Here is a 26450-nt window from a genome sequence, read left to right as displayed (position 1 = left end):
TGTTCTGGGATCTGGCTCTGGCTCTGGCTCTGAAGCCTTGTCCCCTGGCTCAGTGGCACTGGGTGTGTTCACCTTACCTGAGACCTGTGTTTCACTCTCGCTCACTGCCGTCACTTCCAAAGCAGCTCAGGAATGTGTCTGGGTCACTGGAGCAGCCTGTAGCTTTTGTCCATGGACAACGGTTGGATCCGGGGTCTTTTTCAGGCCACCGCACTGGAGGTCTGTCAACCCCACCAAATGTGCTTGTGAAGAACACAAACTCAAGTCAGGGGCTCTTGTTTTTGAATTTTGCATGTGACCCTTGCAAATTTGTTAGTTTCTAGCAGCCTTAGTTTTCTCAGGAGTAAACAGAAATAACGGTACCTAACCTCGTGGGGCTCGAGTGAGGATGGAGTGAGCCTCGAGTGAGGATGGAGTGAGCCTCGAGTGAGGATGGAGTGAGCCTCGAGTGAGGATGGAGTGAGCCTCGAGTGGGGATGGAGTGAGCCTAATCACACAAAGAGCTGAGAGCAGTGCCTGGTACAGAGAGAGAGCTGGGATGTGGATGATGGTGAGGATGATGGTGATTATGATGATGATGACCACCACGACAGTGAGGAGGAGGGGGATAAGGATGAATGCTTACCACTATGAAGAAAAGCTCAATTTTGCTGGACTCCAGGCAACACTCCCCTCCCTCTCTTTGTGCCTAATTTACCCCTATGTTCTGAGGCACATAAACAAAAGACCTCGTTTAAAACAAAGCAATACAGCCCGATTCCACTTTGTTAAATAATGAAAGAAATCTCCAAGCTAATGGGAGAAGACACTACATATTCTAGAAACGATTTGTGTTTTTCCAAACTGTAGATCACCGTCCATTAGTGGGTAGTCCAATCAATGAGTGAGCCTTCCCAGCGTGGTTTTAATTTTTAAAAGAGAAAAACAACAATTAAAGGGGAGGAGAAAACACTGGAAGGCTTGGTGAGGGTTCACAGTCACCACGCGGTGCTCTGTGAAATGGTTGTTTCAGAGTTATAACCATGTGTTTTTCTGCACACTGTACACCACATTTCATCACTGGGGCTTGTTTCAGAAGTTAAAGAAACTGCCATTTAGAAGGCCTACTTTCAGTGCATTCCCGTGGAATCCAGTTCTGCTTGTGGCTCCCACCTCCTTGTTCCAGCATAGTGGAATCATGACCTCTCTTCCTCCCTGCAGGGTCAGCCTCTCAGGACCACCTGGACCTCACAGAGCTCATTGGTGTCCCATTACCCTCCTCTGTGTCCTTTGTCACCGGCTATGGCGGTTTCCCGGCTTACAGCTTTGGGCCTGGTGCCAACGTCGGCCGCCCAGCCAGGACCCTCATCCCGTCTACCTTCTTCAGCGATTTCGCCATTGGTGTGACGGTGAAGCCCAATAGTGCCCAAGGGGGCGTGCTCTTCGCTATCACCGATGCTTTCCAGAAAGTTATCTACCTGGGCCTGCGGCTTTCCGGTGTGGAGGATGGCCGCCAGCGGGTTATCCTCTACTACACAGAACCAGGCTCCCACGTGTCCCGTGAAGCTGCGGCTTTCTCAGTGCCCGTGATGACCAACAGGTGGAATCGTTTTGCTGTGACCGTCCAGGGCGAGGAAGTGGCCCTTTTCGTGGACTGTGAGGAACACAGCCAAGTCCTTTTCCAGCGATCTTCCTGGCCTTTGACGTTTGAGCCCAGTGCCGGGATCTTTGTGGGCAATGCAGGAGCTACGGGCCTGGAGAGATTTACGGTGAGTTTCAGTCCGCTCCCTGCAGACCAGAGAAATATAGACATGAACTGCCACACACTAAGGAGGAACAATGGTCATCATTATTTTATTCTCATGCTCTCGAAAGGCCTGCACACAATGTAGAAAGGACTCTAGGCCTGGATGCCAGTGATCCCAGTACTTGGCAATACATTGAGGCTACAGGCTTTAGGCAATAGTGTATGACGGGGTCTGTTGTATTGGCCGAGTGTGGACATAAAAGCCCCTATCCTGAGGCTGGGCTTGTTGGCCCATCCTGTATTCTCAGCACTCAGGAGTCTGAATCAGGAAGAACATGAGTTCAAGGCCAGCCTGGGCTACATAGTAAATTATAGGCCTGTCTGGGAAACTAGTCAGAACCACTTTGTTCACTGAAAGCCATGACTAAAAGAGAGTCAAGCCTGCTAGTCTCAAGAGACTTAATTTCTGCATGTGGATGGTAGTTGTGCTCAAGTTGTTTCTGTAAAGCTGGATGAATCTGAACAACGGAAATGAGGAATCACTTTCTCTGTCTTCTTTTAAACAATATGTCCTTAAAAAACAAATCAGAAGACCAGCTTTACTACCAGAAGAGGCACACTCTAGAGAAAATAACAGTTATCAGCAGTCCTAGGGTGACTCAGACACACTAGGGAAGGCAAGAGGCCTGGCTCACACCTGCAATTTCAGTACTCAGGTTGTTCAGTCATGAGTTCTAAGCCAGCCTGAGCTACAGAGTGAGCTCCATGTTAGCCTACAGATTAAGATTCTGTCTCAAAACCCAATGTGGTAGTGCCTGAATCTTAGCAATCTAGAGTCTGTGAGTTCAAGGCCAACATGCTCTACCTAGTGAGTTTCAGGACAGGCAGAGCTACAAAATGAGAACGTGTCTCCAAAAATAAAAATTTTAAATTTAAAAAAGAAAGAAAAGAAAAGAAAAGAAAAAGAGACTCACTCTCCCCCCCCTTCCCCCCCCCCTTCGGCAACCAACCAACCAAAAGGAAATGAGAAAAGCACCACTAGAGGGCAGAAACTGAATTTATTTGTAGCACAGCAGGGTTGCTGAGCCGGTGTGTACATGCTACACACGTGTACACACTGGCGTTGCTGTCTTTTGAGGAGTGAGCTCCAGATCTGGGGAGTGGGGTGGGAAGGCCTCTGGCAGCTCGCCGCATCACAAGAATGTCTAGCGAGGAAGTTGTGAGCTTTGTGGGCAAAGGAAGACAGGTTTCAGAGCCTGCTGCTAATGTGCAGGGGCCCTGGATGTTAGGAGGCTGTTGTAGCTACCCATATTCTGAACATGTGCTAAGGGGGTCCCTACTCTTTGGGAGCACACAAGGAGAGTCCCTTGATGGAGAGCCGGAGTGGAGGGTGCCCAGCATTCCTGGCACCTCCATAGACAGCACATTTCCATGCTGGTTCTTTGCAATGTCCTCCCTCACTGGGACACTCCCTTCTTCTGTGGGCACGATCATGTACACATGTAACTCGACTCTGATTTCTCTCTTCCTCAGGGCTCCATACAACAGCTTACCATCTATTCAGACCCCAGGGCCCCTGAGGAGCTGTGTGAAGCACAAGAGTCCTCGGTAAGCCTCTGGATCCCTCCAACTCCCCCATCTCACCCAGGGCTCTGTACCTCCATCCCCCAGTCAGCCAGGAGAAGGCTGGGTGCCCATCCAATTCTTCTCCCTCAGCGTCATGCAGTCTAAAGGCCTCTCATCATGGCCAGCACTGCCCCAAGTCCTATTTTGGGCTTTTGGCTTTCTTTCACATTTTAAAGCTCTTCAGCCGTCTCCTTGGAGTGGGGGCTGTGTGTCTTATAAGGTGTTCCTCTGGCTGTGGCAGTCAATGGCCTGGTTTCCAGCCTTCCTGCCAAGAAGGGTGTCGGGATTCTAAAATCAGAGCTAGAATGCTAAGATATTCTGGGTGTAAAGTCCTATAAAAATGAACCTAAATTTAGGTTCATTTTATGCTTGGCAAGTGAATCCATTCCTAAGTTGGGGGTGGGGTGGGGGCCAAGGAGGAAAGATGGCTCCTTTCTTACTTCCTTCCCTCCAGGATTTACTGGTAGTGACAGCCCTTTGTAGGCTGGGGAATAGGGGGATATACTTCAGGAGCTGCCCCCTCCTCCAACCTCTGACACACACACTTGGAGACACAACTCAGTGAGAGAGCCTCAGACCCAGCTAAGCAGGTCAGGGAGCAGAGGGGCAGGAGGAGGTGCTGGAAGCCAGGGAGGGAGAGGCACGGTCTGAAGGTTCTTCCAGGCAGACAGGAGCATCGTGCCAAAGCCAGATGCAGGCTGAGTGGCGTTTCCTGAGACTGTTGCTCTTTAAGTGATGTCAACTTCTGAACACATTAGAAGTTGGTTTCATTAATTTAGTGTTAAAAAAAATCTGTACACCAGAGGTAGCACTTGGGCCTGTTTGAATTTCTGAACTTCTGAGCCAGTGCCATTCAAGAGAGCTGGGAGATGGGATGAGGAGATTGTCAAATATTTGTCTCTGTTCTGCATTCAAGATGAAGTATAAATAACCCAGAGGGCCCAGAATCCTCTGCAGGATCCTCTGCAGAGCCACAGCTCTGGCTTCCGGGCTGACACAGGGGGCTAGCTGTGAAGGTTAGGTGACAGGAGGAAGCCACCTTGGATGAGTGCTCCCTGAATAGGTTCCAGGGAGCACCTTGCATAAATCAGGAGCAAAGGGAGCCTGCACATAGTTGGAAAGTGAAGTAACAGATTGTAGCACTAACAGTGCTGACGGAAATAGAATAACCAACCATGTACTCTGCCTTTTCCACCCTGTCTCTGATCCCATGTTTGCATACATGTACACACACACAAACATCACACATACATGTATTCATATATACATTTCATATATGCGTGCATACCACACAAACATGTATATACATGTACACATGTCTTCATGCACATATGTATGTATGTATGTATGTATATGCATATGTATACACACATGCATGCATACCACACACAGGTGCACCCACACAGGTGCAGTCAAACAGATGCACGCACATGCATATAAATGCACATATACAGGTACACACAAATGCACACACAGTTCCTCCACAGGAGTCTGTTTGTCAGTCTCTGACCTTCACAAGTACCACAATCCCGTGTAACCTGCTCTCCTGCCTCATGTGTACCATGGCTTATCTCCTCACAGGCATCTGGAGAAGCCAGTGGGCTTCAGGAGATGGATGAAGTCGCTGAAATCATGGAAGCTGTGACCTACACACAAGCCCCGGTGAGCATGGCTGCTACCCCGTGAGTGGGTTAACTGTCTCAGGCTGTTGTCAGACCTGTGAGGTTAGGTACCAGCTCCTCTGAGGGAGTCAAGAGGGCCTTTTGCTGCCTCACACCCACGCCAAAGTAAGCTGCTAATTTCTCAGGGCTGCCTGCATGTATGGTTATCAAAGGCATGCAAAGGCAGATGTGCTGTGGCCCTGGAGAATTTACTCAGGCCCACTGAACTTCAGTTCTCTTCTACCGAGTGATGATAACATCAGCTGTATCTTATAGGGTCATTGGATAGGTAGACCAGGCAGTCAGGCGTGAGCCTCAGGAAGTCCCCAGTGTGAGGGAAATAACCCTGAATGATACTCAGTGTTGTGTTGAACCCATGGCAAAGCAGCTCCCACCTCATCCCAGTGTTGACATTTCTCCCTCCTGGGACTGTTCTGCATCTAAAGAGAAAGGGGTTTCCAAAGTCTTGAGTCGGGCCGTGGAGTTGCAAGGAGCCCCCTCCCTTTTGATAATAGCAAGAAGCATCTGAGCTGCAAGGAAAGACGGCTCCCAGGCTGGGTTCATCACGCTGTGAAGGCTTCTGATAGAAAGCAGGGAGACAGAAATAAGGCAGGGAACGTATGCTATAGACCTCAGGCAGCAGGGATGTGGGTGTGGCAGATAAGAACTATAATATACTAATGTCAGAAGGACTTAGACAGATGTCTATACCAGAGACGGAACCTGGGCAAGCTAGACTAGAGCACAGATCTCCTAATATCTACCCATGGGTTTATGGTCTGGGTGGGATTGTGGCAGTGCACCCCCATGACCTTGGCCAATCTTGGCTGAGATGGGGAAGCTAAAGATGCAGGAGCCCATGCACTGCTTGGGGACAGTGTTGGAGTCCTGTGTGCCCGTTAGGCTTAGCCACCCACGGGCACATCCTGGCACAGGTCAGTGGGCCACATGCTCAGGGCTCTAAGCGTGACGTTGCTTTGTATATACAGGTTCATAATGTAGAGATAGGCTAACTCAGACGGAAGTACTAACAACTTGGTGGTCCCTAGAGAGTCCAGAAGGACAGTAGGGTCTGAGAGTGGTCATAGGAGTGAGAGAGAGGTTGGGAGGGGGATGTGAAGATAGCCATCTTAGAACAAGCACAGAGTGTGAAGCAGCAGAGGAAGAGAGCTCATGTTTCTGTGGATACCATGTCATTTCTTCCTTATACCCTGCGTGAAAGGTGGCCCACCATGATATTAGCACTTCAGATATGGAGACTGATGTGTGTGTGTGTGTGTGTGAGAGAGAGAGAGAGAGAGAGAGAGAGAGAGAGAGGGAGAGGGAGAGGGAGAGGGAGAGGGAGAGGGAGAGGGAGAGGGAGAGGGAGAGGGAGAGGGAGAGGGAGAGGGAGAGGGAGAGGAGAGAGAGAGAGAGAGAGAGAGAGAGAGAGAGAGAGAGAGAGAGAGAGAGAGAGCATCAGCATCAGCCTGGAGAGAGTGTGACATTGATCACTGAGGACCTGGAGAAATATGGCAGAGAAGCCGCTGGTGGTGTGGTGCACTTGGGGGTCTCTGGGGAAGCCCATTTCTTTTCTTTCTCCAGTTCTTAGGGACTTGGGAGAAGGGCTGTATATCCAAGCTCTACCCAGAGTAGGTCTTAGCCCTGCTGCTCCTGGCGACTGGCCTTCTGCAGGAGACCGCTTCCCCCGTTAGTGCAGAACATGCCTGCTCGGTGGATTGGTATGAGAGCTGGAAAGACTACATGGTCCAAACACTCAAGTAGACCTTGATACACAGTAATGATGGGTGAAGGCTTGTGGTGGTCACTTCAGAATAGCTGGTGAGGATTTAAAAAACAAAACAAAACAAAAAAACAAAAAACAGGGAGCTCATAGCCAGACTCAATGCAACACATGGCAGGTTCCCTGTTCCTTTTGGAATTCCCTTCATACTGGCTTCCTTGTGTCTTGTTATGCAACCCCCCTATGGCTGGCCTCTGCTTAAGAGAACTCCTCTAGGCCCACGCTGTTGGTCCCAAAGCTGCTGGATCCCAACACCCACATGGCAGACACCATCCTCAGGGTTCTTCTGTCCTTCTACAGATGCCCTCCATCTACACATGATCACCCTCGAGAGGGTGCTGCTCTGAGTTCAGATTCATTTCAGAGAGGGCTTCTGAGGTCTATTCTATAGCAGAGGGCGATGAATGACCATGCTGTTGTTGAGGCCTCATGGCCTGAAGGTGGGAAAGTGACATCTTGGTCCATGGGTCCAGAGTGCTTGTCTTCACTCTACCTTGAAGGGCATCATGGCTCTTTTTGGCACAGGGAATTTCCCTCTTGGTCTCAGACAATCCCTCCTTTCTCTGTCTGGCTTCTTTCTCAGTCAGAATCTCACTTCCCCATTTTTAGGCTTTGTAGCTTGCTACCGTCGTGGACCCTCACTGGCAAGCAGAACCAGAGACAGCCTGTCCAGCCCTTCCCGCTTGTCCTATTTAGGGTCAGTACCTTGCTGCCCATGCCTGTCTCTCCTGCTGAGCCAGCTCCTCCTGCTCATATGCCTTTGTATTTCTGAAAAACTTATCTTCTGCTGAGTTAGAATTAAACTCTGAGTTTCTCAGCTCTGGCTGTCCATGTGAGCCACCTGTGTGGGACGGACAGAGGTCTTTAATAAAGAGGCTCCTGAGCTGCTTCCCTGGGGTGTTTAGTGTGTCTGAGCAAAGAACAAGAATCTACACTAGCAGAGAGCTCTGAGGGTGATTCCCAGACACAGCCAGGACCTCTTCCAACCACACCTAAGGGCTCTCGGCTTCCCAGACATACCATCTGGGACTTCCAATTCCAACAGCTCTGTGCAGTTCTGTTTGCCTGGAACCCCCACCTCCTCCCGCCCTTCCTTCCTTCTGGCAAATTCATATCCACCTCAGGATCCAGGCCAAATCCTCTCCCGTGAGGCCACTCACTGCCATGCCCTCCTTTCCAGCTTGGCTCTTGCTTCTGCTATCCTGTGTACTCCATGATAACAGCGGGTGGGCTGGTTTGTGCTACTCTGTGCTCTGGCAAGGGGGATGGTACATCTAACATGCCCCAGGCCGGCCCACAACTGGGCACATAGTGGGTTCACAGAGACCTATCTGTGAATGAGCACATCAGATTGTGACTGTGGCAGCGGGCAAAAAAAAAGCCAGACACACAAACACACCTCCATAATAACTTGAAAAGGCACTGGAGTCTTCAGACTAGACCTGCTCACACTGTCACAGCCCACACTTGGTTCCTCGTTTGTATTCCTTCTGCAGCCAAGAGCTGTGTGTTCAAGATGAGATACCTCACTTTCTCCACAGAGTAAGATCCCTGGAATCTCACCTTTCCCCAAAGCAGGGCCGAGGTGGCCATGGCTGCCTGCCTAAGATTCAGTTAGACTTTGACTGAAAGGCTAGTTGATGACTCTTACTGAGATCTCCTTGAGTAACACTTCATTCTGTTTTAGGCTTGTCCCCCTGCTTGCCTCAGCTTTGCCTACTCCAAGTATCTGTTCGGAAGCCTCCACGTCTTACAGTGTGCCCTTGCTTCCAGCCATCGGCATCCCTGGAGGCTACAGTTAGCCTTTCCTAGCTGCATTGGGGACCCGTGGAAAATAGGCTCCTCCTAGACCCCTCACAGGGGAAGTAGATACACACCAGGGTGGGCCAGTCCTAGCTGGGTTTTAGTGCTTTTCCTGGGTGTTCCCATTCTTTCAGCACCTCTACCTAGCTCCTGCTGTTTGAGCTTTTTCAGTGCCTGACTCAGGGCTCCTGGGCTAGTCCTCGGCATCCCTAGTCTACATTCTTCCAGCTACTCCCACCCTCAATGCTGACCTTGTCCCTTTTTTCAGATTTGTTTTTATTTTATGTGTATGGGTGCTTTGCCTACATATGTGTTTGTACATCATATGTGTGCTGTGCCCACATTGGCCAGAAGAGGGCATCAGCTCCCCTGGGGTAAGAGCCAGTTGTTCTATACCAAACAGATGCTGGGAATTGAACCTAAGTTCTCTGGAAGAACAGCTAGTGCTCTTAACCTCTGAGCCATCTCTTCATCTTCTGGGGAACATTTTTTTAATATCCACATTGTACAGAGGAGAAAGCTTAGGCCTGGCGAGGCTGTATGAGTTGTCAGTCAAAATAGGTCAGTCAACTAAATAGAAAGCAGACATTCCACCCAAGTCTGACAGTAAGGACTGAACTATGAATTCTGAAGTCACAGGGCTCCTCCTAACAGTCCTCCCTGTTATGATGGGCTGAACTATTTACCCAGTGGAGTCTAACATCAAGGGCTGTGCCTGATCTTGTTAGGATGACCAAGGACTGCTGCAGTCACGGGTGAGCTGGAAACCTTAGTGTCTTAACACAGCAGAGATGGGCTTCTTTTCCACACACCAAGTCCAACATTAGATCGTTCCACTCAACCCTCCATCCTCCCCTGCAAGCCCTGCAGAGCTTAGAAAGATTAAGAGACCGAAAGTTGACAACCCTGGGTCTCACAAACGGTTCCCAGCATCTAGGGTTGATGTCCAGACATTCAGCACCAGCACTGAGTTGCCTGCCTGGATTTCTGAACTGCTTTATTTCCAACAGCTGGCTTTTGTTTCCCCCTAGTTAGTAAGACTGGTTAAGACCTCTCCTGGCTTTGGAGAAGCTGTATAGATGCAGGAGCTTCCCTGGAAGGAAGTGGACACATCCATCGCTGTCAGAGCCTTGTCCACCGTGCTGCTCTGGGACTGGATTTATACAGGGTTACAGTGCAGCCTGACTCACTGAGATAACTGCCCGCATATTCCTGAATCTAGCATCTGCTCGGTGCTAGCCTGAGACCCGGGCATCCCAAAATTGTGGTCCCTGAGCTTCGAAGCCTTACTCTGAGATCAGCAATGTGTCCCTGGGCAGTGAGTGGGATGGAGTGACACCCAGCACATACCTCTGTCCAACCCGGGAGGTGCGATGCTACCCAGAGACACAGCCAGTTTAGGCATTCTGGATTATTCAGAATTCTGAGGATAAATTATTTTCCTGCTTCACTGTTAAGTAAATCTTTTTTTTTAACTTAAAATGATTCTTTTAAAAGTAAATTTCATTTTTTTCTCTCTTCAGCCTAAAGAAACACAAGTTGATCCCATAAGCATGCCCCCTACTTCATCCTCTCCTGCTGAGGACACGGAGCTTTCTGGTGAGCTGGTACCAGAAGGAATCCCAGAAACTAACTTGAGCATCATTGGACATAGCAGCCCCGAGCAAGGCAAGTCCTGACACACATGAGAGTGGCCGTCTATCACCGAGCAATTGGCATGTATGAAACACACAGAGGTCATGTGATCATCCCTTCCACCTTTAAGGGAATATTGACAGTTTACCCCCTTAAAGACGGGACAGGGAAACTGAGTCACAGAGAAATCAGGTAACCCATCCAAGACTGCATAGCCTGTTAGCGGCAGAGCTGGCACTAGCTCTCCAATGTCTGAGCTTGTAACTTTCAGACTTCCTCTGCTTTCCCTACAGGAAAGCTTAAGAGGATTATTGCAGCTAATTGAGTACCTACTGTGTGCCGAGTGTGTACATACTTCTCCAGTTCCACCATGTCATCTAGTCAATATAGCTAGCTGCAATTTTACCAGTGGAAAAAGCCAACCCCTGGAAAAGGCCAGGCAGTGTGACCACAAGCTCACATTCGCATCTCAGAATCTCCACTTGTTCTGACTTCTGCTACCCACTTTCTGGGTCTGTCTCAGAGGATCCGGTCAGCTAACTGATGACCAGGAACAGGCATGGTCACCCAATGGGGAAATGACAACCTAAAGCAGGCCTCAGGCCCCCACTTGTTGCTCCTCTGCTTCTGCCCCCACACTAAGGTGCACAAGCAAAAGCCCAGAGAACATCTGTGATTCCCCCTAAGCAGCAGATTGACATGCACCCATAGCCTGAGAGTTACACTTTTTAGGAAGGCAGCTATTTGTAGCCCTCGCTACAGCCAAGGCCAGGGCTCCGGGATGTAGGGGCAAGGTGATTTCCAGCATCCAAATTGCCTGTAGCAAGGATTGGTTGAGCAAGCACAATGTTGATGTCCTGTATCCACAAGATGGGGATGATCTACTGAGTCAGGTGACATACTGTGGAGTCTTCACCATAAGAGCAGATTTCAGAACTACTACAGCCACCACTATGAACACATGTTATTCGCATGTGTGGGGGATGCATTACCCATTTGGTACAACATCCAGCGTGTGGTAGGACTGCAGGTGGTTTTGATTCTCACTGTTTAGCTTCTGTGTTTCAAAACATCTTTTACAGTACTAGTGACCCTTGCTGTCTTTGCTTCTGCCGTTGGCTAATGAGAGTTATTTTAACAACTGAGCTTGGGGAGTCTGTGGGTAAGACACCAAGAGGACCAGACAGGAAAAGTATAAATAATTTAATAACGTTACAATGAAACTAAGGAGTCTCGAAGATGTGGCAGTAAGAAGCCTGGAGGGCAGAATGAACCCCAGCCAGCTTTGAGGGAAGCCCTTCATGGCTTCCTATTGGCATTGGGCCTGGGGGCATGGCTGAGATTGCAACCTTTCTTAATCCTCTTTAGGGAGCTGTAACCATCCTTGCTGGTGAATGAGAGGGTGGGATGCACTGTGGTTTCCATGTTCATAGTAACACAGAAACATCATCCATCAGCTGTGGACACTGTTGGGTTGGTCAGGACCTCTGAGTAGAGCAGTAGGCAGGTGGCTTTTCCAGTCTAAAAAGGTAAGATCTGAATGGAGGCCGAGACTTCCACCTGAGCCTCTCACCCGTCCATACCCAAGAACAGCTTTGCCCCTCCTGTAGCTGACAAACGGCCAAAGGGAAACTCCTTCTCTTGGTGAGTACCCAGCCCAGATGGCGAGAGAAGGGAGCCTGTAGCCCAAGTACCATCTGCATGAGGAAAGCTCTCTGATATCTGAGGCATGTGTATGCCATGCTTGCTGACAGTGTCCACCCCAGCTCCATCCAGGGTGACTCTGGGGGCCAGTAGCCGCTTGCATAGCACCCCCTGGTGGTCAGAGCAGGGAGGACCCAGGCACTGGCCAATGCTGGACAGAACACTCCTGGAGTTCTGAGAGGTCACACCGGGGCTGCTGAAGACATCAGGGCATTTGTAAATGCTACATGTATGAAGAAAGTCTTGCCTTGAGACAAGCCTGCCTGGCTTACAAGCTGCTCCCAAATCACTACTTTTTCTGTGACTTGACTCCTCTGCAGAAGGGGAATGAGACAGACCTGGTAGCACAGGCCTGTATTCCAGCCAATTAGGAGACTACAACAGGATCATAAGTTCAAGGCCAGCCTAGGCAACTTATTGAGACCCTTATAATACACACACACACACACACACACACACACACACACACACACACACACACACATATATATATATATATATATATATATATATATATATATATAATAAAGAGGGCCAGAGATACGGCCTAGTACTTCCTAACTTGGCAGGGGATTCAATGCTCAGTCATTGCTGCTGCTACTACTACTACTAGTAATTAATAATTATAATTATTATTATTTTAAAGTTGTGATTAGAGTAAAATACCTGCCTTGGGGTGCTACCAAGGAAGCTGAGAATGAGGAACTCTGGTCTGGCAGGAGGTTGGTGGCCCAGTTCCTAGAGAAGAGACCGCTTGGCGAATAGCCATTCATTTTAGCGTAATCTCTTCTCTGTTTTAGGATTCCATTTGCCTTTGAAGCCCTCTCCACAAATGTGTATGCGGTAACGATTCAGTCATCCTATGTAGGGTTGTAGGAACAGCGGTGATGCCGACCATGAAATGATAGTCTCTTCTCTTTCCACTCCTGTAATCTGGAAGAAGCCAATATTCAGCACTGTGATTTAGCTGTAAATACACATGAATATATAGACACCTACTCAAATAGTATGTGTGCTAGGTAATAATTACTACATAACACACATATGTAATAGAATAATCACACGGAGTGATGGAAAACCTGTGTGATCATATGTAGTCCTTTTTTCTCTTCCGTGAATATGGAACTCCGACGCAGATGAATATTTGTGAGTGGCTTGCTATGTGCCAGGCGCTGTCCACTACACTTACCTCATCTCATGTAGGTCGGATGATGCGTAGTCATCAGAAGGGTTTCTGCCCTCCGAGGTAGAAATCATGGTCTCCACTCATAGATGAAGGAACTTGAGGCACAGGTTAAGTATTTGCCCCACATCACATTCTGAGGCATGGCAAAACAGGATTCCAGACAGCAAGACGTGCCAGAACCCAAGATGGAAGCCACCAGGCCCTAGGGCCTTGCCCCGTTCTCTAGGCTGTCTCGTCCCTCTTGGTCCTGTATTGTGGAACCATGGACATCTTCCCAAGTTATTATGTACAGAGTTGTTGTTTTCTCTCCCAAGACTGCAAAACATAGCTATTGATGTCACAATTTCTGCTTCCTGTAGGGTCTGGTGAGCTCCTGAATGATACACTGGAGGTTCATGATATGGACGGCCACCCTAGTACTGATGATGGTTCAGGGGATGGGACCTTGTTGAACGTCACTGTCGGTCAGGTGAGTGAATGGTAACCTTGATTTGTTAGCCTAACAGGGGATGTGTTTGCTTATTTCACATCTGATGGTGACTGGGGCATGAAGGGGCTTTAGTTGAATGTCATAAGGACTGATGTCCTATGGTCAAGCTCTAGAGGCACACCAGCAAGGTTGGAGGAGAAACAACCTCAGCTTGTCTTCACACTTGGTGATATATACAAATGCCAGCATGCTCACAATGGCGACCACCTTGCATGGGATCCTTATGTAGACCACAGTCCCCTCAGGACAGAACAGGGTTAACTGTGGGCATGCCCACACTCTCCTTAGCAACTGTACTTCATATCTACAAAGTCAGTTTGAGAAATGGCTTGATCTGATAGATGCACAGAACCATCTTTTCAACTCCAGAGTTTGCATACAAATTTGAAGGCCTGAGTGTGGATTCCCAGCACACCCATGTGAAAGCTGAGGACAGTGATGACTGTCCGTAACCCCAGTATGAGTGGCAGGGAGACAGATAAGAGGATCCTAGAAGCTTGGTAGTCATTCATCTTTGCTGAAATGCTAAGCTCCAGATTTAGCAAGCGACCCTGTCTCAAAAATAAGGTGGAGAGCCATGGCCGAAGACTCCCAATATTGACCTCTGGTCTCCACAGGCTCATGTGTATATGAACATGACCATACACACATGTGCACTCAGACCTACTTCACCACACACACATGAAAACCCTAGAAAACAAAAATAACATGCTATCCACACCTCCTATGTAGACCACTATATAGACCAGGCTAGTTTCAAACACAGAAATCTGCCTGCCTCTGTCTCTTGGGTGTTGAGGTTAAAGGTGTGAACCATCATTCCTGGTAAATATGTCCCTTTCTATGACACCAGTAGCTACAGCTGTTCCATTTTCCCCCTTGTTCTGAGGCCTTATAGACATCTTTTCATTGCCCAGAGGAAACTAAATTACAGAGAAAGAGACAAAAAGGCATGTTAGGGCTGGGGTGGACTGGGGACAGAGTTCTGCCTGCACATGACTGAAGCATCACGAGATCAATGCCATTATCCTTATGTCTGGATGGGTGTACAGGAGTGGTCACAGGAGATCTGTGTGTCTAAACAGAATGTCCAGAGCTGGAGCCAGCTGACTCAGGAATCAATGACCTATGGTCACCGGGTGCGTAAACAGATGTTGGCATGAAATGTGAGACATCAGTGTCTCGGAGATGTCCTCTGTCCCCTGGATTTTGCAAGTCTGGGACTGGTCTGAGACTACTGTGGTGAAATCACAAATGTGGAGGTGCCTAAGGTCAGGAAGCTGCAGGAATGTCAAATGGCAGGGTGTGTGTAGGAGGAAGACCCAGGCACTTCGTTCTCTCCAACCGTTGGCTTGTTGATCAGAGCTAAGGGACCAACAGCAGGGTCTCTCACCATGTCCTTGTCTTCAGGGGTTATCAGAAACAGCAACTGGGGAGGCCAGGGTGCCTGTCACCACTGCCCTGGGAGCAGAGAATGGCAGTATGTCCACTGGGAGCCCCACCCTGGCCATGTTTACCCAGAGCATCAGGGAAGTGGACACTCTGGTGAGTAGCTTAAGCATACTTCCCCCGCTGGTGCTCATTCCTGGTAGGAGCAGGCACTAGCCTCCTGTCTACACAGTGCAGAGTAGCATCACTATGGAGAGAATCCAGGTGGGCACGAGCAACTGGCTGCAGGGCATTCACTCACTGAGAGGTGTTTGTAGAGTGTTGCGCCACACCAGGCACTGATCCTGCTAGCCAGGGCTGATGGTCAATAGGATAGGCTGAATTCCCAAGACACAATGGTCAAGGGACATAGGACTCCCAAAGAACCTTGTGAGTGTATAAAGGGATCCATATCCCATATTGCAGGTCAGAGAGGAAGAAGGTGAGCCCGAGAGTCTGAGAAAAGTATCCAAGCAGACGGGATAGGTAGATGTTACAGGTTGGGGCTGGAGGAACAAAGGCCCAGAGGCCACACAGGAACTGAAGAAGTACAAGGTGCCTTTGGGGTTTGCAGGGGGGCCCTGATGTCACCTAAACCTGAGAAGATGGAGCTGTAGAGGCCCAGCACATGAAGGCTTCTGCTGGGCAGCCTGAAAGCATGTAGTGAAGTTGCAGCCACTGAAGCTCAAGAGAGGGTGAAGAGATCTTAATAGATCTGTTGTAGGGTAGTGAGGTCAGAGATTAAGGGCAGGTCTTAGATATGTCTGTGTTTTGAAGGTAAGGGAGGGACAGGACACAGGCACAAGAGGGGCCTTGGCTATCTGTCCCCTAAAGCCACAGACATGGATCAAAGAGGTAGTCCACTAGCCTGGACCTTTGGGATGTCTTTCCATCCAGGAGCCAGAAAATCTAACAACAGCATCAGGGGATGGTGAGGTGCCCACCAGCACTGATGAGGACACAGAGGCTGGCAGCTCGCCCACTAGAGGGCCAACCCTGAAGCCAAGAGAAGAGGCCACTCTGGTAAGGAGTAAGAAGAGCTGGAACAGCCTTCTAACATTTGTGTCTTACCCTCAGCAAACCGAGGTGTAGGGGGACACTTCTCTGGCCAATGCTAGTTCAGAGGTGGAACTTGCCAAGACTTCTAAGTATATGGCTCAGCCCCTGTGGTCTAGCAGGGCTGGAGGGAAGAGGCTGGTAACCTGTATGGTTAGAAGAGTAGAGGGGAGTCCTAGGGTGTGCAGCGCTTTCTCTACCCACCAGCAGAGGCCAGGGGCCAGGGATATGTCCTATATGTGAGGGGATGAAGGGATGCTATTGCTGTGGGTTGGCAGGGTGCAGACAGGCAGGCCCCACAGGGTGAGGGTGAGGTCATACTGCCTACAATGCAGAGAAGGCTGGACACATGCATCCCAGCTGAACAATGGACCAGTCTGTCCCTGTGATATCCCTCATAGAAGCTCTCTGCCCATCAGATTCAAACCTGCCTCCTTGTGGCCACTCCTGGCTCCCCACCTCATGTGAATGTGACCATTCCAGCTGCTTCATGTGCGCTACCTTCCCTCTTCCTTCTGTTCAATACCCATGAGAATGGAGTCCTATTAACTTTTCTACATACATCTGTAATTTACTGGTATGGACCTTGCCTGAGTAATCTTCTTCCCCAGCCAGACAGTTGCTCATACTCTCTGTAGTCTCTCACAGAGCCTGGCTGGGTGTTGCTCCTCTCCTTTGAGGCTTTTCTGACCTTGACCCACTGACCCAGATCCTCTGAGAAGCCAAGCAGGGTCTGGTCCCTGACCTTTTTTGGCTGCACATTGGGGCTTCTGTGCTTTAGACCTGAGCCACGGCCTCCTGCTTCAAGCTCCCCTTCTTGCTCTGCAGTCTTCCCACACTCCTCCTTGCTGCAGAGAGACTGCACCACCCCTTCCTTCACTTGCCTTTCAGAGTCAGCCTAACAGCACTTCCCCAGGAAGGCGCTGGCATGGGTTGTCCTTGGAAGACTTCTTCATAATCAAGTTGGTCAAAGGCTCCACCTGTAGTGCAGGCCTGGCTCTCTAGCACATCATGAGCCTGGTGGGAATGGGGCTCAGCAGACCCCCACTTCCCACACCCGCTTTGCCTCGCTCAAGTGGTAGGTGCTGGACTAATTTGCTGTGTGAATGCATGAAGGCAGCCGGGCCTGCCAGGGTCAACCACCCACCTCCAGGTTCCTCCACATGCTTTCTCTCCTGTCTGTAACACACCGGGCAGGCAACCTTCTGCTCTTCTCTTGTATCCACACAGGCTAGTGACAGAATTCCCCAGGCCACCTGACTGTTACACAGAAGAGTTCAAAGTTCCTTCCCTTTCCTCTCTTCTTCCTTTTTTTTCTTCTCTAAAGACATAGCACGTGTCACAGCAGAAGAAAATCAGGGACCAGGCTCCAGTTCTACTGAGTCTCAGCTTAAGAGAAGTTGGAGTTTGGCTAGGAGAGGTGTTTGGAAATAGGAGGGCTGCCTGCAGAGGTCATGTGCTCCCCAGGGCCAGAAGTATGCAAACTAAACCCGAGATACACACTGAGCAGAGATGGATAGCTAAGTGGGTGGGTTCCAAAGGTGGGCTGAAGATGCCTAGAAAGGTGTATTCTGACTCTGAGCCCCAGAGGCCTGTACGCTGAGGTACAGTCCATCCTCAGTGAGTACAGGAAAGAGGCAGAGGAGCTGCCGAGATCTGATTGTCCCAGTGGTTTCCTTTCTGTAGCATGTGCATAGCCACTGAAATGGGGGTGGGGGGTCATGTGGTATCATCTCACGCCAGCTCTATTCCAGGGTTCACACGGTGAACAATGGTTAACCCCAGCTGTGTCCAACGTGCCCCTCAATGCCTTTGAGGAGGAGGAAGCCAGCGGGACTGCCATCGACAGCCTGGATGTCTTCACACCCACAGTGGTCCTTGAGCAAGCCAGCGGAGAACCTACAGACATCCAAGCCACTCTTACACCCACAGTGGTCCTTGAGCAAGCCAGCAGGGGACCTACAGACACCCAGGCCTCTCTCACACCCACTGTGGCCCCTGAGCAAGTGTTTACTGCCGTAAGTCCCAACTAGCATCTTCTCTGATTCATGGGGACAGAAAGGTCAGCATTCTGAGCCAGGAGCCATTAAGGTCCTCTGCAGACACACACACAACTTCAGCTCTGTTGTGAGATCTTGGGAGACTCCAACTGGACAGGGAAGAGAGACAGTGATCAAGAGGAGCCAGGTTGCTGACTTTTGTCCCAATCTGCCACATCCTAGTTTTGACTACAGGTTTTCCTAGAGCTCAATGTCCCAAAGGTGGAAAGGATTTTAAGGAGTCACTTCTGTGACTGAGCCAAGTGTGAGGATGTTGGTAGGTGAAGTGTTTTGACATTCGACAGCCACCACAGAAGTGACACCCCCAATTATGCAGCCTCCTGGGCTGGGATCACAATGACCCCTCCTGTTGATGTCTTTTACAGGCACCCACAGATGGAGAAGACTTGGTGACTTCTAAAGAGGAAGCTGTAGAGGGGGGATCTGGTAGCACACCCCCCAGTGCACCCCCAATCCCTACACCCACACTGACTCCAGAGAGGCAGATCACCCTGGTAAGTGTCCTGGAGGTTTCGACTCAGCTAGCAGATTTTTCAGTGTGGAGAAAGGCCACTCCGACCTTTTCAGGGTCAGTTCTCAGTATTTGCGACTTTGGCCCAACAAGTCAGAGCAGACTGTAGTTTGGGTAGGAAAAGGCAAAGAGGGTCCTTGCTTAGATCTCCAATCGCCTTTGAAATTGCACCAGGATTAGCAATGCCACGGGGCATAAACACCGAGTGCTGGGCTGAGCAGGCTCTACAAAGGCATGGAGCATAAATGGCATGTGAACCTGCCGGCACCTCCCAGCTGAGGGGCTGAGGTTGCGGGCTGCTACTCCTGGCCTTGAGCTGTCCTGTGGTTCTGCAGGCTGGCTTCTGGTCTAGAGTCAGTTCAGAAGCTGTTCAGAACCATCCTTGCACACACACACACACACACACACACACACACACACACACAGTGGCCTGACAGAGATTGTCATTGACTCAGAGAAGCAGGCAACTCAGACTTGTGTGAATCTTGGATAAACTGCTCTTCAGAGGAAGGTGGTTCTCACAGAGAACCTCCTGCTCATGACACAAGAAGCATGTCAGTTCCTGGAGTGACACTCTGAAAGCCACCACTCAAGGTCCAGCCATGTGACCCCTCAGCTGCAGTGCTCTGGTGGTCTATGCTTAAGGATTGCAGAGGTTAGGAGAGGCCTCTGAGGATCCTGAATGACCCTGCCCAAGAGCAGCTCCCAGTGGTTCCATTCCGCTGCCTTTCTCAGTGGTTAGTGTTGCCCCAACCAATCGACTGATTTGGGGCCTTTGGGTTGTTTGGTTGGTTTTGTTTTTATTATAATCACAATATCTATCTAACAAAATTAACAGTAGCCTCTTCATGTTCTCTAATACTTAGGTTGACTTTTTAATGCCTCTTGTCAATTAGTTTGAATCTGAATCCTCCTCAGTGTGCACATTATGTGTGTTGTGTGTGTTGATATTGTATAAACTGAGAATATGATTGTTCAATGGTATGGTTAATGGGGGGTTAATATATATTAAATATATATATTTACATATGCATACATACAAATATATATAGATATACATATATAAAACATGCTGCTGCATCCCTCCTCTTCAGCTTCTTCTGTAGAAGCCACCAAGTCTCACACATACACACACACACACACACACACATACTCGAGCGAGAGAGAGAGAGAGAGCGAGAGTGAGAGAGAGAGAGAGAGAGACCAGCCAGAGGCATTTGGAAGAGTCCAGAGCAGAGAAAGAAAGACTGTATGTGGCCAGCCGACTGGATAGCAGCAGGGCTATCTGCCAGACAGGAGAAAGAGCAGAGAATAGAAAATCTGAGAAAACAGAGGGGAGAAAGAGAGAGAGTGGGGAGAGAGAGAGAAGACATTGAGATAGCAGGGTTATCAGTGAATGAGTAGATTTGGGGAGGGGGAAGCTCGTGAACTGGAGAGAGTTTATGACAGAGGAGAAGGTGGGAAAGAAGTTTGAAATGTGTATCAGGTACTTGTGGTACTGAGGGAGCCTGGAGGCCAGCATATGCTTTGATATGCTAACAAGCACCACAGGAAGCTGAAGGTGCCTTCTGTCTCGGGAAAGGATTCCTTTTGGGAGAGAGGAACCAGCTTCTCAAGTTCCAGAGAGATGCTGGCTTTTGTCTACCCACCAGAAATTCTCCATCTAGGTAGAGCCCATTTCTGGATATTTGGGCTGCCTTTTGGAGTTTGGGGAATTGGCGTCTCCTTTGGATCTGATAAATTCATCTCTCAGGGCTCTTTTCATATATTTGAAAATAATATTATATATGAAAAACGCCCTGTTTCCCACCTTCTTTTTTCTGTTTGCCATTGATTTTATTTTATTTTATTTTATTTTATTTTATTTTATTTTGGGGGGAACTGGGCCAATCATCCTTGTATCCTTGAGTTCTCTGTTCTGAGAAGTCGGGCTGTTGGGGCCAGTCATACTGGTGGGTTGAGGGCTAGGGGTGAGTGGGTGGGGCTTACTGCTTCTGGGAAACTCTGTCCACATATACTAATGACCACAAAACTGCATACTAACAACCAGCAATTAACCACCACACAATTGCAACAGGGAATTTGGGTTCAAGCATCTCCTCAATGGAGATAGTCTGATATGTAACAAAGCATTTGTTCACTAGGACGTTAACCTCAATATCTGTCCATAATAGAGGAAACTTGGGACTGATTTAATTAGCTAGCAAAAGGAGACTAATTGAATTAAAGTCTATTCAAATCATGGGAACATTAGACATAATTAAAATCATTCTCATTTGTACTCAGTGTTGGAGAAGATGCTTAGGGTACCACGCTAAGTGAAAGAAGATGGTTATGAACGTGAGTGTGTTGTGTGGTCTTAACTGTTTGGAAATACATACTCTGGAGGGAAACACCCTCCTTAAATGTTAGCAGTGTTGCTTCAGACTGCTGGGACTGTGGTGGTGTGGTTAGATTCTTTGTATGTCTGTTGGTTTTTGCTCTGGAACTTTTTAAGTTTTAACAGTAAGTTTTTCTCCCATTGGTATTTGTCTAGTTTTTGTAGTGCTGGGGGTTGAATCTAAATCCCTGTACATGCTAGGCCAGCATTCTACCACAGAGTGACATTCCTAGCCCTATGACAGAATTTTTATTTTAATTTTTTTTAATTAATTAATTTATTTGGAAAGTGGTAGCAGCCATATGTACAAGAGTGGAAGCCAAAATAGGGCACCAGCTGTCCTCAGTCAGCCTTTAGCTATTCTTTTGAGGCAAGGTTTCTCTCTCAACCTGAGTTCCCTGCCCCCTTTTCTCAACTAGACTTGAAGCCAACAAGTTGTATCGACCCTTCTGTCTCCCAACCCCCTGCAAAACAAAAACAAACAAGTAAACAAACACAACACTACACTTATGAGCATGCAAAGGATGCCCAGGTTGTTATCAAGTGCTGGGATCCAAAGTCTAATCCCTGAGATCGTGTAGCAACCAGTCTTATCGGCTGAGACAGCTCTCTAACCCCAGATTCTTTTGTAAATCTCTATGAAGAGGATGAGGGGGAGGGAGGTAAGAGGAGCAGGGAGGGAGAGAAGGAGTGTGGGGAGGGGAAGAGAAGAGGGAGGCATAGGAGAAAGACAAGCAGGAAGAGGTGAGGTAGGCGAGTGAGCAACTGAGCAAAACCCAGCATCCTGGCACGCAAGTCATAAAGACAGATCATTGCCAAGCGTGTGTGTGTCAGGCACCTGCGATGAACAGAGATTGATGCCCCAGTTTCTGTGTGGAAAGCTTAAGCTCAGTCAAGAAACACCTGCCCTGGAATATTCTCGGAATCATTTCGAATCACAGAGGCCATGCGGTTCAGGGGGGACAAGACGAGTCTGACTCTTCAACCCAGTCCTTCATGTCTCCTTGTTTCAAACTGCTGCAAAGCTCAAGGGCCTAGCACATCATACCTGCTCAGTAAATTAGCTACGTGCAATTATGTATCACACAAAGCTCAGCGAGGATTATGCTCACACAGTTCCTGGGAGTAGGGGTGAGAGCATGGTTGTTATTTGAGTTTTTGTGCTGTCTACAGCCAAGTCACCATTATCAGACATGATCCAGAAATTCGTCAGCAAAGCCCACCAAGTTTAAAATGAAGCCCTTCCATTGGCTGAGCCCTTTTGACCTCTATGGGCCCCACCTTCCCTATCTGTTATAGAAGGTCCTTCTGAGTCACATGCCCTGTCCCTGGTTTTCCTCTTGAGAGGGGCTTGAAGAGAAAGAGGACACTGGTCCCGGGGTGTGGCCTCTTGAAGCTGGAGGATCTTAGTAGATTTGTCAGCTGGGGTGATGGGGTTGCCTGTGGCTCAGCTGCCAGGATGAAGGTGAGCTTAGGCAAATGCTATCTGAGGTCTGTCACTGCAGAGGTTGGTTGTCTTACTGGAAGTACTGCTAGGGCCGGCTATTCCAACATCATTGTGACCCCAACTGTGATTCCCCAAGGCTCTTGCTCTGGCCCTTCTACATCTCTGCCCTAGGCTTCTGCTTTCATCTCTCTTGCTAGGGCAGCCAGTGGCCTGTGGGTGAGGTGTCCTCCTTAGTCTATCTCTGCCACTTCAGGGAACTTCCGAGGCAGCGGGGTTCAAAGCGTGGTTCAGGGAACCCTAAGAAGAAGCCTCCCAACACCCACACCGGGGGTTCAATGTCCCTCTGCACTGTCCTTTTGTTCGGCTGAACCGTTCATTCATTTTATTTGTCAGGACAGCCATTTCTTTGGAGGCTTTTTGACAGCTGACATTTCATAGGCTCACTTTGCTCCTTCTCCCCTCCCTCCCTCCTCCTCCTTTTCTCCCTTCCTTCCCATTTCTTTCTCCTCCGCACATGGACACTTCTGGCATCTAAAAGCATTTCCTTAACACCAGTTACAGTAAGCCGTGGGACCAGAGGGGCTCCCTGGAGAAGCCCATGGTTTAAGGAAGGCAGATCTGGGAAGAGTCAAGACCTAAAGAGGCTTTGCGGGCGGTGGTGAAATGAGCAGTTCACTGGTTCCAGATGCCAAGCCTCTGGAAGGGCCCAAACCAGGGCTGAGGGACTCCTCAGGCAACACCCGGGTTTGTGCAGTGTGTCTGCATGTACACCTTATCCTACATGCTCCTTCTCTTACCAGTGGGATGCAGGGACAAAGGACCATTGAGCCCTGAGAACCAGCAGTTGGTGGTTGCAGGGGGCAGGGTGACAGGGTATGCCTTGGGCCATCCTTATAAAAGAAAATGCCTCTCTTCAGTTTGAGTTTAAAGATTAAAGGTGAGCAGTTTCTACAGAGAGGAGGGGACCAGCGAGCGATGCGTCATTGATCCTGTGCATCTTTAGGATGATGCTGTGGAGGAGGGAAACTCCCTAGACCTCCAGACTCCATGGCTCCTTCAGTCAGACCTCAGGCTTCCACTGTTCTGGAGCCCTATAGGTTCAGCTCCATATTTCAGTTATATTTTCTAGGCCCCCCAGGAAGCAAGAAGGGTACCCCAATTAGTCCCTGGTTCAAGACCTGTTTCTTTCTCTGGGCTTCCTATCTCTAGAATTGACACCCTGGAAACAAACCATGAATGTCCTCAGTGGGTCCCTCTCTGCTTACCATCTAGGCCCTCCCAAGTTCCTCGAGTTTAGCTGTGAGGTGCTCCCTCCCCCATCAGATGAAAGCATCAGCCTTCAGTGGGCATCCTTACCTCCAGTACCACTGCCTCTGCCTTATTTACTGTTCTGTTGCTGTAAGAAAGCACCATGATCAATGCAACTTATAAAAGAAGGCAGTTAATTGGGGGCTTGTTTACAGTTTCAGGGTGCTTGTCTATTATCATTAAAGGTGCATGGTGGCAGGCATACAGGGAGGTGCTGGAGAGAAGATAAGAGCTTACATCTGATCCTCAAATTACAGGCCAAGAGAGACTGACACTGGGTCTGGTGTGGGCTTCTGAAACCTCAAAGCCCACACCCAGTGACACACCTTTTCCAACAAGGCCACACCTCCTAATCCTTCCCAAATGGTTCCACTATTTGGGGACTGAGTATTTAAACATGGGAGCCTATGGAGGTGATTCTCAATCAAACCATCAAAACTCCCTTCTGATGGCCACAGAACAGTGAGTCCTGCTTCTAGCTCTAACCTACAATCTTGATCTTCCTTGGACTTCTCAGTGAGGGCTCGGCATAGACGTAGTTGATGATCTAATAAAGCTATACCCAAGTCCTTACCATAGACTATAGGGTGAGCCAAACAGCCTATGTTTGGCCTCATCCTGAAATGCTTACCAGAGGGCATTTGTTTCCTCAGCCTCCTGCTGGGCTGTCAGATCTCACCAGCCCAGAATGTTCTTGGTAGACCCACTGGGCTTGCACACCACCCAGTCACTGAGCCCAGGACCTTTCCAGCCCTGGATGGTTTCACACTGGAGGATACCTAGGAACTAAGTCTGGAGAGGCAACAGAAGGGGTTGAAAGGAAGCTGAGTCCAAGCCACCCACAAGCTATACCTTGGGGAGGCTGAGGCAGGACCTCAGCTGGAAAGGGGAGGGGAGGCCAGAAGAAAAGTTGGCCATAGACATTCTAAGGCTGTAGAATATGAGCACTTGAGGTGACATAACTGTTTGGAGGTTGGATCTACATGTGGGAATTTCTTCTTTCTTCAGGTAGGAGTGGAGGCCGAGGGGTCAGACCCTGTTGGGGGCTTGGATGTGGGCTCAGGCTCTGGAGACATCATGGACAATGAGGATCTGTTGAGAGTAAGTATTAAAGGTTTGGGGGGACTGGTGTTGGGGACCTGGGAGGGAAGGTTGTGGGTCAGACAGCAGTGACTGTAGACTGACCCCTTGGGAACTGCTGGCGCTTGTGTGTGGAGATCATCATACACTCCCCTTTACTTCATACATGTTTGATATTTCTACCTTATTTTCAATAAGCATGGGCCTGGATTTGTGTTGAGAACCCCTTCTTCGCCACCTTTCTCCTTCCCTGGAATCAGTTCCTTTCTCCTTCATAGCACTTTGTTCATTTACCTTCACCTCTCCCCATGTCTCCCATCCTCCTCTTATGAAAGAATTACCCTGGTTTCTTCTCTGGATGGCAGCTCACACTAAACTTCCAGTGTAAACTCCTCCGGGGCCCCCAGTCTGCTCTTGGCCCATTTTTGGTGCCTGTGACACATCTGGCCTGCCCAGGGCTGGGCTCTGCCAGTCCTCTCTAAATTGCCGACAGGGAAGTGTGCTGGTTCTTGATGCAGCTGTTGCCCCATACTTGGACACAACCCTCTCTCCAGCTCTTCCCCTGAGCCCTGTGCTGCCCAGCTTGAAGCCCCACTTAGCTGCACCCCCCCCCCCCCGCCCATTACTCGTGCTCAGGGCTGGAATGGGTCCTGAGCTCAGTGAATGGGTAGTGTGCAAGCCCAGTGGATCTACCAAGAACATTCTGGGCTGGTGAGATCTGACAGCCCAGCAGGAGGCTGAGGAAACAAATCCCCTCTGGTAAGCATTTCAGGATGAGGCCAAACACAGGCTGTTTGGCTCACCTTATAGTCAATTAGAAAGCTGAATTAGCCAGGGCTCTTCTGGGATTCCAGATAATTGGCTCTTTATCGTATACACCATTTGGGAGAGAGCATAGCGTGATCTGCTTGGAAAGCCGTATATTCCAATGCCAGCTCCCTGCTTTTCAACTGCGTGGGTATGAGTTCTTGAGTCATGTTGTCACCTTGAGCCTCAGTTTCTCCTTGCTCAAGGAACCCCAATCCTTCTTTACCAGATTGTTTCGAGAACTAGAAAGAAGGTAAAACACTTGGTATTCAGCCTCTCTCATTGCTTCTAACAAACCCTTTCAGGGTCCTCCAGGTCCCCCAGGCCCACCGGGATCACCTGGGATTCCAGGAAAACCAGGAACTGATGTTTTCATGGGACCCCCTGGGTCTCCTGGAGAGGATGGAGCTCCTGGTGAGCCAGGACCACAGGTGAGCAACTGAAGCCTTCTCCCTCAGCCTGTGATCATGGGGGCTTCCTGGGCCTTCCTTTCACTCACAGACCACAGACCCAGCACTACCCAAGGCTGGAATCCAAAACCTCCCCCATCTGAATTAGCCAGGGACTCCAGGGAAGGATAGTCAAGAACATTCTGCATGCACCAGTTTTCTGATGTGTGTGTGTGTGTGTGTGTGTGTGTGTGTGTGTGTATGTATGTGTGTGTGTCTGTGTGTGTGTCTGTGTGTGTGTCTGTGTGTGTCTGTGTGTGTGTCTGTGTGTGTGTCTGTGTGTGTGTCTGTGTGTGTAGCCTCATGGAAG

The 26450-nt window shown here is 49.3% G+C and overlaps 1 protein-coding gene across 2 annotated transcripts in view; it reads left to right on the top strand.

Annotated features, from left to right (window-relative positions):
- The window catches only part of Col15a1 (collagen type XV alpha 1 chain), a 105834-nt gene that overhangs the window by 35423 nt on the left and 43961 nt on the right, over window positions 1–26450 (top strand). Inside the window, exons 3-13 of one of the 2 annotated variants that reach the window (XM_034502627.2) lie at window positions 1201–1748; window positions 3260–3334; window positions 4934–5014; window positions 10123–10267; window positions 13484–13593; window positions 15025–15159; window positions 15940–16065; window positions 17853–18116; window positions 18524–18652; window positions 24813–24905; window positions 25997–26122. In XM_034502627.2, coding sequence (XP_034358518.2) covers window positions 1201–1748; window positions 3260–3334; window positions 4934–5014; window positions 10123–10267; window positions 13484–13593; window positions 15025–15159; window positions 15940–16065; window positions 17853–18116; window positions 18524–18652; window positions 24813–24905; window positions 25997–26122 — 1832 coding nt within the window. The remainder of the gene's footprint in view (window positions 1–1200; window positions 1749–3259; window positions 3335–4933; window positions 5015–10122; window positions 10268–13483; window positions 13594–15024; window positions 15160–15939; window positions 16066–17852; window positions 18117–18523; window positions 18653–24812; window positions 24906–25996; window positions 26123–26450) is intronic. The other variant, XM_076935002.1, reaches the window with a different exon arrangement.

Source organism: Arvicanthis niloticus, chromosome 5 (genome assembly GCF_011762505.2).
Source record: "Arvicanthis niloticus isolate mArvNil1 chromosome 5, mArvNil1.pat.X, whole genome shotgun sequence".
In the NCBI taxonomy this organism is placed as follows: Eukaryota; Metazoa; Chordata; class Mammalia; order Rodentia; family Muridae; genus Arvicanthis; species Arvicanthis niloticus.
The sequence above is the reverse complement of the archived record's forward strand: the minus strand, read 5'-3'. Positions and strand labels throughout refer to the sequence as shown.